Source organism: Oncorhynchus gorbuscha, linkage group LG06 (assembly GCF_021184085.1).
Source record: "Oncorhynchus gorbuscha isolate QuinsamMale2020 ecotype Even-year linkage group LG06, OgorEven_v1.0, whole genome shotgun sequence".
NCBI lineage: Eukaryota > Metazoa > Chordata > Actinopteri > Salmoniformes > Salmonidae > Oncorhynchus > Oncorhynchus gorbuscha.
In genome coordinates this window covers 32302429-32315505 of record NC_060178.1, presented here as the reverse complement: position 1 = coordinate 32315505, position 13077 = coordinate 32302429, and the positions used below count along the sequence as shown (strand labels likewise).

Genomic DNA, 13077 nt, shown 5'->3' with positions numbered 1-13077 from the left:
CCATTTAAACGTACATGCTCTAGCAATGTGAAATATATTATTACGGTAACGATAGACGTGTTGGTAGAGAATAATCATATAATTTAACCTACCTAAATTGTTTGTCTTGAAGTGCCGGTGTGCATTACGCAAATTAGTCTACGAGTCAGGAGAACATATTATTGGTTTATGGGAACAACTAAAGTGATGAATTATCCCAGGGGGAAATTACTTAATGAATGTATATTGTGTGACTTAAATAAATAGTTATGGCACAAGTTAATCAAGTCTGGGCTTATGTAAAACTGTTGATGTTATGGTGTTATATGTCCATGCGAAATTACGTATTTATGGTAAAAATGTGTTTCGGGGCTATAATGATGGAACGTTCCTATAATGATGGAACGTTCCTAACTGAAGGGAGTTCCTGGAAGGAGTACTTTATGTGGTCAGTTGGCCTTTGCCTGGGGGAGAGCAGGCTGTGCAGGTAACAGGTTGGCTAGAGTAGAGCCATACCTGAGTTTTGTAATAGGTAAAGAGTTGTTGCCGAACAGTTTATACCTAGAATATCTTAGATTTATTCTTTGTCAACATCCTGTTTTTATTCTCTATACTAAGTTTATCATCCTGCACCTGTTTAATATTGTAAATAAAAGCCTCCTAAGAGAGGTGAGCGCCAGAAAATCCAGTCTCTCTGATCTGCCGCTTCTGTTTTTACACACCCCTTCCACTTCTCACTAATTCCCCACCAAGACCGGTCTCTCTTCCTTCTCGCTCACTCTTCTAAGAGAGGTAGGCCAGGGTGTTGTCTCTGTTTTGATTGGCTGTGGGCCCAGGCGTGCGTTATCTCCTGTGGAACATGTTCTGGTCCTGCCCCTGATAGGGCCTGGCAACTGACCTGGCCTGGCTCCACCCACTCCTGATTACATCACTGCTGGAGTGTGATGTCTGTTTGCCTTCTCCCTCTGAGCAGACAGGTACTGTTTCTGGCTGCGCAGGAAGGTTCTCCCATTCTGACTCTTCGCTGTAGGGGGATACAACAGACTGAGTTTCAATAGGCCAGATAGTGTCTCTTCATTCTTCTAATGGGCTGTCTGTTGTTGACTATCGTAGTCTACGATATCACTGACTGTACAGCGCTAAGCAGCAGACAGACCTAGTGGCAGTAACCCTGGCTGTTAGTGGTAAACAGCTAGGTAGTTTAGTGGAGGAAGATGTTGCAGAGTGACTGACTGTGGATTTGGACTGGATGCTGGACTGAGTGAGTTAGCGTGAATACAGACACGCATGGAGTTCCTAAGGAGCCTGGTCCCAGCCGCCATATCGTGGGACGGGGGGACGTTGGAGTCTGGGGGAGGGTTGCCCCGGGAGACAGGCCCCCGTCTGCTGAGGATGAAGCGCCTGGGCCTGCTGGCCATGGGCCAGACCATCGAGGAGGACCAGGAGGGTCTGGTGAGTACCTCCACCACCAGGCCCGTCCGCTCCAACCGGACCAACCGCATCAAAGGTAGACAGACTAGGAAGCTTTCTCTTACAATGAATGACTAACTCGCCTTATCAAGACCTACAGAGTTTTGCATTCATGTTTTACTCTGTCGTATGCACTTGAGGCGTTGTGCTGTTGAGCAGAGTCAACAGTCAATCAACTGGCTGAATATTTAGTTTGATCTTGGCCGAGTACATGGTAAACCAATAATGTCATCAGCTGCAATCACTTTCTAATGTGATACCTATGAGACACCATCACATGAAACACAGTAGGCTATAGGGTCATTGAGGGTTTGTGCTGTTATTGCCACATCAGTACCTCCAGGTAAAGTAAGGCTTTGTGTCTTGTGTGTGTGTGAAAGAGTTTAAAATTATTGTGATAGTGAGTGATCTGGGACATTGACAATTCTGGGCTCCCAAGTGGCGCAGCGGTCTAAGGCACTGCATCTCAGTGCAAGAGGCACTGTGTGAATCCATGCTGTATCACATCCGGCCGTGATTGGGAGTCCCATAGGGCGGCGCACAATTGGCCCGGCGTTGTCCGGGTTTGGCCGGAGTAGGCCGTCATTGTAAATAATAATTTGTTCTTAACTGACTTGCCTAGTTAAAGGTTAAATAAATAAACATTTCACATGCAGTATGCTCATACTGCTATGACAGACGGAGAACTCTGTGAAAGGGCACAGTGAAAGTTAGCAGGACGGTGGAATATTCTATCACAAAGTCACTGAGCGGTGTTATATTGTATGCTGAAATGGAACTTGAGTTGCTGTTATTTTTATCTTTTTGGCTTAAATATATTTTTAATGTGCTATGATACGGTAGCTTCTGAGTTTAATGGTTTGGAAAGGACCTCTAAAATGGTTTGTTTTTCTGAAAGACCATTAAATACACTAAAAATTATTTAATATTGACTTCAAAATGGAGGACCCAAACGTATCTGATTATAGTAAGCAATCAACAGGCCTCTCGTTTTGTGTGTGTGTGTGTTCACCAGCCTCTTTCCATCATCCGCAGGGTGATGACTCGTCAGTCGATCAGCGTGGCTTTGTGCTCAACCCTGCCTGTCAGAACACGCTCGCTCTCTGTTTGCTCCTCCCTGAAACATGGCTGAATCAACAAATCAACCAATTCTCCCTATGAGAGATTTACAGCTAGTCCACACTGACAGCTTGCTACACCTAAATACAGTCCCACGCTGTTTTCCCTTCAGACGCACCAGGACACACCAGTTCTGACCCGAGGTTGAGAGAGAGAGCTTACATGTCTACAAGACGACACAAAAAGCTTTTTAATGTAGCAGCTGGGTGAAGGTGTGAGTGTTACTCTGAACTCCACGCGGTTACACCTGATCTTCCTATTCTGGGGCAATGAGGCGCCTCTGTTCAGGTTAGGTTTGACAAAGTCGCTGAGTTGTACAGAAATGTATCCATGCCACGCACATGGTGGAAGTTGAGCGGGTAGCACTTTGCCCGGTTTGGAAGTTGACCCTCCCCTTCTCTGGGACTTTCCTGTGTGGAACATGTTTGTGGTCTCTAGATGAATTTCCCTCCCAAATTTTCTCTCTGAGAATGAAAAACCTGAATGAATCCAGGTTCTATTCAACCAGGACACTGCCTTCCTCTGTATTAGACAGGAACACACTACTCTGAAGTTGATGACGGTGGTAATGTGTCGTGTAATGGATGGGGTGCGTGATGATGATGATGATTACTGTGGTTTATGGCGTAGCCTAAATAATCAAGGAACCATTTTGAATGTTTTAGAAGCGGCTCTTTCTGCAGTTTGCGACCTCCCTCACACACCCTTCCCATATGATTCAGTGTCACGTCCTAGGTCTCTCCTCTAGTCTGCCATGGCCTGCCCTTCCTGCATTGACTTTTGAGGTGGTGCTCTATTTCGCTCTCTGTTATTGGTCATTGAAGCACACAATGACATCACCTCTGTGGTGGATGTGCTGCAACCTGATTCCAGGGAATTATTTGATACATATTTGGTTAAAGGGTGCCCGGTGTGTTTGTGAATGTGACTAAACGCAGGTGTTTTTGTGTGTATGTGGTGTACTTTATAATGTGTGTGTGTGTGTGTGTTAGGGGTGGGGTTATTGGCTTATTGGCTGACTCTTGATACACATGTTGTAGCCTAGTACCTCTTTCTCAACTGGTGTCTCCGACCTCCAGGATGGTGCTGCTACAGACATCTAGCGCCAGTTTTGTAATCGGGCTGCGTACAGGAAGCGGTCCTGAAAACCCAAAAGGCAGTAACAGTAAAATAGTATTACTGAGCCAGCCAGCGCAGAGCTTGGTCTGCAACTCCAATGGGAAAACTCTCATAGCAGAGGGGACACATCATTTTATGAACACTCAGACTCTCAAATAACTGACCCATCACATGAGGAATGAAATTGCAGAGAGTGAGGGGCTACGTGTGTTTGTGAAGAGGCTTAATTCCAAATTGGCTGGCCGACAGCAGCTCTGCTTCTATCCGTAGGGAGGGACTCATTGTGCTGTGCTGTGGTGACCTTAAAGTAACTCTCCCCTGACTCCGCTCTGTGGATTTGATAGTCAAATCTGGGGAAGCTGGGTCAAGTGAGGTGTAAGACAGGATATGGTGAAATGGCATGAAGGAGGTGGTGGTGGGAGCTTCTAGTTCGCATTGTTAGACATGTTATTAACATGTTAAACAATTATTGAATATGCTCAGCTAGTTGCTTTGGGATCAGAGTTTAAACAAAATCTATTAGAACCAACCTTGCCTCTCACCTTGACATAGTGTTATGGCGCTAAATGTAATGTTGATAGCATTGTGAGCCACTAGGAGGAGGACGGTCGACCTGTTCAGAATTTTTTTAATTTTACCTTTATTTAACCAGGTAGGCCAGTTGAGAACAAGTTCTCATTTACAACTGCGACCTGGCCAAGATGAAGCAAAGCAGTGCGACACAAACAATAGAGTTACACATGGAATAAACAAACGTACAGTCAATAACACAATAGATCAAATCTATGTGCAGTGTGTGCAAATGTAGAAGAGTAGGGTGGTATAAGGCAATAAATAGGCCATAGAGGCAAAAATAATTACAATTTAGCTTTAACACTGGAGTGATAGATGTGCAGATGATGATATGCAAGTAGAGATACGGGGGTGCAAAAGAGCAAGAAGATAAATAACAATATGGGGATGAGGTAGTTGGGTGTGCTATTTACAGATTGGCTGTGTACAGTGATCGGCAAGCTGCTCTGACAGCTGACGCTTAAAGTTAGATATAAATATATATATTAGTCGCCAAACGTGGTGGGTAGTATATGGGGCTTTGGTGACCAAACAGATGGCACTGTGATAGACCACATCCAATTTTCTGAGTAGAGTGTTGGAAGCTATTTTGTAAATGACATCGCCAAAGTCAAGAATCGGTAGGATAGTCAGTTTTACGAGGGTATGTTTGGCAGCAGGAGTGAAGGATGCTTTGTTGCGAAATAGGAAGCCGATTCTAGATTTAATTTTGGATTGGAGATGCTTAATGTGAGTCTGGAAGGAGAGTTTATAGTCTAACCAGACACCTAGGTATTTGTAGTTGTCCACATTCTAAGTCAGAACCGTCCAGAGTAGTGATGCTAGTCGGGCGGGCAGGTGCGGGCAGTGATCGGTTGAAGAGCATGCATTTAGTTTCACTAGCAGTTGGAGGCCACGGGAGTGTTGTATGGCATTGAAGCTCGTTTGGAGGTTTGTTAACCTCTCTGGGATATGTGGGACACTAGCTAGTGAAAATGCAGAGTGCCAAATTCAAATAAATTACTATAAAAATCTAACTTTCATGAAATCAAACATGCAAGATACAAAATTAAAGCTACACTTGTTGTGAATCCAGCCAACATGTCAGATTTCAAAAAGGCGTTTCAGCGAAAGCAAACAATGCTATTATCTGAGGATACCCAGTAAACAAAGAGACAAGCATATTTCAACCCTGCAGGCGTGACACAAAACGCAGAAATAAATATATAATTCATGCCTTACCTTTGACGAGCATCTTTTGGCACTCCAATATGTCCCATAAACATCACAAATTGTATTTTTTTGTTCGATTAATTCCGTCGATATATATCCATTTATTTTGCACGTTTGATCCAGAAAAACACCGGTTACAACGTGCGCAACGTGACTACAAAATATCTCAAAAGTTACCTGTAAACTTCGCCAAAACATTTCAAACTACTTTTGTAATACAACTTTAGGTATTTTTTTAATGTAAATAATTGACAAAATTGAAGACTGGATGATCTGTGTTCAATACAGGAGGAAAACAAACTGTAGCTAGCTTTCAGGTCACACGCCTCTATCAAAGAGTCCTCTTCACTCTAGCCTCGTTCTGAACCATGTTTCTTCTTCATTACACAAAGGAAAAACCTCTCCATTTTCTAAAGACTGTTGACATCCAGTGGAAGTGATAGGAACTGCAAGAAGGTCCTTTAGAAATCTGGATTCCCAATGAAAACCGATTTTGAAAAGAGTGACCTCAAAAAAATCTGTATGGTTTGTCCTCGGGGTTTCGCCTACCAAATAAGTTATGTTATACTCAGACATGATTCAAACCGTTTTAGAAACTTCAGAGTGTTTTCTATCCAAATCTAATACTAATAATTTGCATATCTTATCTTCTGGGGATGAGTAGCAGGCAGTTTAATTTGGGCACGCTTTTCATCCAATATTCCGAATGCTGCCCCCTATCCTATCGAAGTTAAGTGTCCAAAGAAGGGCCAGATATATACAAAATGGTGTCATAGAGGTGGATCAGAGAATCACCAACAGCAAGCGAGACATCATTGATATATACAGAGAAAAGAGTTGGCCTGAGAATTGGACCCTGTGGCATCCCATAGAGACTTCCAGAGGTCCGGACAACAAACAGGCCCTCCGATTTGACACACTGAACTCCATCTGAGAAGTAGTTGGTTAACCAGATGAGGCAGTCATTTGAGAAACCAAGGCTATTGAGTCTGTCGATAAGAATGCGGTGATTGACAGAGTCGAAAGCCTTGGCCAGGTCGATGAAGACTGCTGCACAGTACTGTCTTATCAATGGCAGTTATGATATCGTTTAGAACCTTGGGCGTGGCTGAGGTGCACCCATGACCAGCTGGGAAACCAGATTGCATTGTGGATAAGTTACGATGGGATTCGAAATGGTCGGTGATTTGTTTGTTAACTTCACTTTTGAAGATTTTAGAAAGGCAGTGCAGGATGGATATATGTCTATAACAGTTTGGGTCTAGAGTGTCTCACCCTTTGAAGAGGGGGATGACCGCGGCAGCTTTCCAATCTTTGGGGATCTCACACGATACGAGAGGTTGAACAGGCTAGTAATAGGGGTTGCAACAATTTTGGCAGATGATTTTAGAAATAGAGGGTCCAGATTGGCTTGCCCAGCTGGTTTGTAGGGATCCAGATTTTGCAGCTCTTTCAGAACATCAGCTGTCTGGATTTGGGTGAAGGAGAAATGGGGAGGCTTGGGCAAGTTGTTGCAGGGGGTGTAGAGCTGTTGGCCGGGGTAGGGGTAGCCAGATGGAAAGCATGGCCAACTGTAGAAAAATGCTTCTTGAAATTATCGGTTATTGTAGATTTATCAGTGGTGAGTGTTTCCTAGCCTCAGTGCAGTGGGCAGCTGGGAGGAGGTGCCCTTATTCTTCATGGTCTTCAATGTCCCAAAACCTTTTGGAATTAGTGCTACAGGATGCAAATTTCTGTTTGAAAAAGCTAGCCTTATCTTTCCTAACGGACTGTGTATATTGGTTCCTTACTTCTCTGAAATGTTGCTATTTGACGCTAATGCAGTTCACCACAGGATGTTTTTGTGCTGGTCAAGGGTAGTCATGTCTGGGAGTGAACCAAGGGCTATATCTGTTCTTAGTTCTACATTTTTTGAATGGGGCATGCTTATTTAAGCTGTTGAGGAAAGCACTTTTAAAGAGCAACCAGGCATCCTCTACTGATGGGATGAGGTCAATATCCTTCAAGGATACCTGGGCCAGGTTGATTAGAAAAGCCTGCTCGCTGATGTGTTTTAGGGAGCATTTGACAGTGATGAGGTTTGACCACGGGCCCATTACGGATGCAGGCAGTGATCGCTGAGATCATGGTTGAAGACCGTAGAGGTGTATTTAGAGGGTAAGTTGGTCAGGATGATATCTAAGCGGGTGCCCGTGGTTATGGATTTAGGGTTGTACCTGGTAGATTCCTTGATAATTTGTGTGAGATTGAGGGCATCTAGTTTAGATTGTAGGATGGCAGGGGTGTTAAAAATATCCCAGTTTAGGTCACCTAACAGTATGAACTCTGAAGATAGATGGGGGGCAATCAATTCACATATGGTGTCCAGGGCACAGCTGGGGGGCTGAAGGGGGTCTATAACAAGCGGCAACGGTGAGACGCTTGTTTCTGGAAAGGTGGATTTTTAGAAGAAGAGGCTCGAATGGTTTGGGCACAGACCTGGATAGTATGACAGAACTCTGCAGTAGATTACAGCTCCTATCAATTGTTGTTCTTTCCCCCCTACTTTGTGCAGAACACTGTGGACAGGAAATGTATCTTCTGTCCTCACTGTGGCCTTATAGGAGGAACTCCCCCTGCCCAGTAATGTCTGGAGCCAGTCAGGATGGCCAGCCACTGTCACTCCTCCCATTGGACGTCTGCCTCTACCTGACCTGCCATGGTCTTTTTCAATTGAGCTTTGAGCGCTAGTACAGATGGGCCTATATCATCAAAACAAATTGCTAAAATGTGGAGGTATGCATAGCTTTGTTCCATTGTTGACATTCTTGTTGGGGGCCCAGTGCTCTTTGATGATATCCTGTTCTGTTTTGGAAGAGTACTGTTTGATCTAACCTGAGAGAGCTGATACTGTTGTACTGCGTTCCTGAAGATATGAACAGTGTTTATTCTAAACAGTGCCATCTCTGATATGGGCTCCTGAGTGGCGCAGCGGTCTAAGGCACTGCATCTCAGTTTGATTCCAGGCTGTATCACAACTGTGAGTGATTGGGAGTCCCATATGGCAGTGCACAATTGGCCCAGCGTTGTTTTGGGAAGGCCGTCATTGTAAATAAGAATTTGTTTCCAAACTGTCTTGCCTAGTTAAATTAAGGTTAAATAAACAATTTGAGCCATGGGTAGGTGTGTGTGTGTGTGTGTGTGTTAAAGGGATACTACTGAACTTTACCAATGAGGCCCTTTATCTACTTCCCCACTGTCAAATGAGCATGCTGACAGATACCCATAGACTTCCATTCAGTGCGATAATGCTAGTTAGCATTGGCTCGCGAAACTACCTCTTAACTTCCTTGATACTGAACACAGAGACCTAAAAATGGTATCCACAAGTTCATATGACTCTGGGGAAGTAGACATTGCCAAAATCCAAAAGTATCCTTTTAAGGCTGGGAATTTCCAAGGACCTCGCAAAATGATATTATCACTATACTTACATTTACATTACATTTAAGTCATTTAGCAGACGCTCTTATCCAGAGCGACTTACAAATTGGTGCATTCACCTTATGACATCCAGTGGGACAGTCACTTAACAATAGTGCATCTAAAACTTAGGGGGGTGAGAGGGATTACTTATCCTATCCTAGGTATTCCTTAAAGAGGTGGGGTTTCAGGTGTCTCCGGAAGGTGGTGATTGACTCCGCTGTCCTGGCGTCGTGAGGGAGTTTGTTCCACCATTGGGGGCCAGGGCAGCGAACAGTTTTGACTGGGCTGAGCGGGAGCTGTACTTCCTCAGTGGTAGGGAGGCGAGCAGGCCAGAGGTGGATGAACGCAGTGCCCTTGTTTGGGTGTAGGGCCTGATCAGAGCCTGGAGGTACTGAGGTGCCGTTCCCCTCACAGCTCCGTAGGCAAGCACCATGGTCTTGTAGCGGATGCGAGCTTCAACTGGAAGCCAGTGGAGAGAACGGAGGAGCGGGGTGACGTGAGAGAACTTGGGAAGGTTGAACACCAGATGGGCTGCGGCGTTCTGGATGAGTTGAAGGGGTTTAATGGCACAGGCAGGGAGCCCAGCCAACAGCGAGTTGCAGTAATCCAGACGGGAGATGACAAGTGCCTGGATTAGGACCTGCGCCGCTTCCTGTGTGAGGCAGGGTCGTACTCTGCGGATGTTGTAGAGCATGAACCTACAGGAACGGGCCACCGCCTTGATGTTGGTTGAGAACGACAGGGTGTTGTCCAGGATCACGCCAAGGTTCTTGGCGCTCTGGGAGGAGGACACAATGGAGTTGTCAACCGTGATGGCGAGATCATGGAACGGGCAGTCCTTCCCCGGGAGGAATAGCAGCTCCGTCTTGCCGAGGTTCAGCTTGAGGTGGTGATCCGTCATCCACACTGATATGTCTGCCAGACATGCAGAGATGCGATTCGCCACCTGGTCATCAGAAGGGGGAAAGGAGAAGATTAATTGTGTGTCGTCTGCATAGCAATGATAAGAGAGACCATGTGAGGTTATGACAGAGCCAAGTGACTTGGTGTATAGCGAGAATAGGAGAGGGCCAAGAACAGAGCCCTGGGGGACACCAGTGGTGAGAGCGCGTGGTGAGGAGACAGATTCTCGCCACGCCACCTGGTAGGAGCGACCTGTCAGGTAGGACGCAATCCAAGCGTGGGCCGCGCCGGAGATGCCCAACTCGGAGAGGGTGGAGAGGAGGATCTGATGGTTCACAGTATCGAAGGCAGCCGATAGATCTATGCCTATGTATTGCGATTCGATATCATGGTTCTCTATGTATTGTGATTCGATGTTCCGAACTTGGGCCTATTGCTCACTATGCCAGCTGCAAAGGGACGAGAGTGCATGAGAAAATGAGGTTTGATCAGTCATTGAATGAAAGTACTGAAAACGTGTTGGCTCATCATTGGCAAAAAAAAGAGTTAGAAGGAGAAATACTTTAATTTTTTGTGTAGGTACAGCCAAGTAGCACTAGCTACCGTTACTTAACTCTAGAAAAGCCTTGTTGGACCCCCACCTTTGGGCCAATGACATGCTCTTTGAATGTCAATATTTTTATAAATACATTTCATACACGCTATTGCAAAAATGAAGGTTTTTATGAAGGTCTTGGGTAACATTAGAATACGAAAGAAAATGTATCTCAAAGAACACAATAGCATTTTAATTATTTTATGTAGCTAGACTATGTCATGAACAAACCAAAAACCACAACACCAAAATTCAAGTGTTGAAATCCATTAAAGGGATATTTTGGGATTTTGGCAATGAAGCCATTTATTTGACTCATGGATACAATTTTTAAGTCTCTGCATCCAGTATAGGTAGTTTCGCGAGCCAATGCTAACTGGTATTAGCACAATGACGAAGCCTACGGTATCTACTAGCATGCTAGCAGTTACCATAGACCTCCATCAAATTGCGGTTGAGGAACATTGCTTCTGATAGAAAAACCGAGATGCAGCAGAGCTTAGTATGCTGGTGTTTAGACCGATGCCTCAGAATGGCACAGCCACATACGGTCAATCACCGACAGCAATGAACACACTACTCCCTCTCCTTTCTACTGTCTTTGTTTTAAATGGCTAAACTAATTCAGTACTGCTCCATCATAAGGCTCCTGACAGCCCAGTGACAATACTGCAGGGCGGGCAGGGTGTGACAATGCAGGTCTTTGTGGAGAGTTTGTTTACAATGCAGAGCCCTGCTTGGTTTTGCATAACTTGTTATGTTGTGAGAGACAGTCATGTGATGGTGAGAGCGACTGAGAAAGAGAAGTGGAGAGGTTGCGCTACAAACGGAGGAAAAATAGATATTTTGTTAGTGTTCATCTTGTATATCTGTTTTCGCTGAAGTGTTTTGTGAACCAAATGTAATACTGTGTATGACCACAAATCCGTTGTCATGTGGCTCTATTTCAGTCTGCAGCCAGGGTTTAAAAAGAGATACAAACACACAATGGGGTGTGTGTCGCCAACGATGTGTGTGTGCGTTTCTTTGTGTCTTGATGGCTGTTGCTGGACAAAAACTATGATGTAATCCTATGACTCCTATGGGTGTGTCAGTTTGTTGTTGACCCAAACGGATTAAGTATCCTTCTACCCATCATGCCATGCTCTGTGGGTGAGGGCTGCAGCGTGCCATGTTCTGTGCCCCAGGCAGGTGTAAAGGTGAAACGCCCCAATATGGAATCTCATGGCCAGCAGCATACTCTAGGCTACTCTGTGTTGGTGTGTGTGAAATACATTTTTATAGGCGGAACATTTTTTGTATTTACAAAAGATAATTTCCTGTTTTTGTTGAAGTGCTGAATGGAGTTTGAATAGTGTTTTAATTTTGGTTTTATGCTGCTCTGATGTCCTCTGCCTCCCTCCATATTCTTTCCTCCAGCCCCCCCCCCCCCCCCCACCCCCCCGGCTTATTCAATCCCTCTTTTTCTTCCTCTTCCTCATACTGCAGTCGGGGATGACGCATCAGTACTACTGTGGAGAGAACAGGAAGTGTAGTTTTGATAGGCCAGCAGCGCTGGACCACAGCCAAGGAACACTCGCAGCATTTTGATGACATCACCTCTACCCCCCCCCTCCCCCCCACCCAGCTATTGAAACTAACCCTCTAGAGTGGGAGAGAGAGTGCGTCAGCAAGCATCAGTGAGCGAACAAGAGCTAGTTGAGGAGGGGAGGGGTTGTCCGCAAGCGAATGGAGAGGGAGAGCGCGACGGGGGGAGGATAGCTGACAGTGCTAGCAGTAGCAAGCTTGGACTCGACACAGAGGAGAGAGAATATTGCTGTGCTCCGCCGAGACAAGAATATATATTTTTCTGCGTGCTGCTCCACTTCCCATTCCTCTCTCTAACATCGGGAGGAAAGTTGTTTGTTTTTATTTATTTATTTTCCTACGGTATTCATTCACCTCCGTGTTGTCTGTGCTGGGAGCGTGGTAAGGGACTCTGGATTGGCTAGCGAGTGGACGTTTGGATGGAAATGCAGCTCTAAAGATCCTCACGCTCTCCTCTCTCCGTGCCTCTCTGGGTGGTTGTACTTTCCACTGAACCCAGCTTACCGCCTGACACTTCCCCATGGGCCTCTCTGCAAACAGCAGCTGACTGGTGTCTGTTCTGAAATTCACCATGAGTCCTATAACCAGCTCCTCCGGAGGGTAGAACTGGGCTCCTGTCTGTTAGGAGGAGAGGTGTGTGTGTGTGTTTTTGGGGAGAGGAAGTGTGTATTTGTGGGCCAGTGACGTTGGCGTTTCCGTTCTGTGTTTTGGAGGATAACGTTAACAAGACTGGTCTTTGGTAACAGCCCTCGCTGGCGTCATGCTGAGCCTGCAGGATTCGCTCTTCTTTGAGATCAGTATCAAGTCTCTGCTCAAGTCGTGGAGCGGCAGCTGTGAGTACCCTCGTCACAGAGCCCGTCACAAGCGCACACCCAACGTTTACATACCATACCTAGCAAACGACACGCTCATCCATCTATATCACACGCTTACGTGGAACACAGCCATTAAGACTGCTTATTCTCTTGGACATTTGCACCATGGTTTAATCCGAGCAGAAAGGGGGAGCGGGGGGTCTAGGCGGTAGACAGATGGGGAGATGTTTGGTCCAGCTG

At 45.5% G+C, this 13077-nt stretch overlaps 1 protein-coding gene across 18 annotated transcripts in view; it reads left to right on the top strand.

Moving 5' to 3' along the window:
• Positions 1-13077, top strand: part of LOC124037843 (protein furry homolog-like) — a 91351-nt gene that overhangs the window by 18755 nt on the left and 59519 nt on the right. For 14 of the 18 annotated variants that reach the window (XM_046352982.1, XM_046352980.1, XM_046352971.1 and 11 more), the window contains exon 1: positions 951-1486. The exons of 1 other annotated variant lie outside the window; for it this stretch is intronic. In XM_046352982.1, the coding sequence (XP_046208938.1) occupies positions 1267-1486 (220 nt within the window). In that variant the 5' untranslated portion in view covers positions 951-1266. Of the gene's footprint in view, positions 1-950; positions 1487-12214; positions 12856-13077 lie in introns of those variants that run through there. 3 more of the 18 variants (XM_046352987.1, XM_046352986.1, XM_046352989.1) reach the window with 2 other exon arrangements.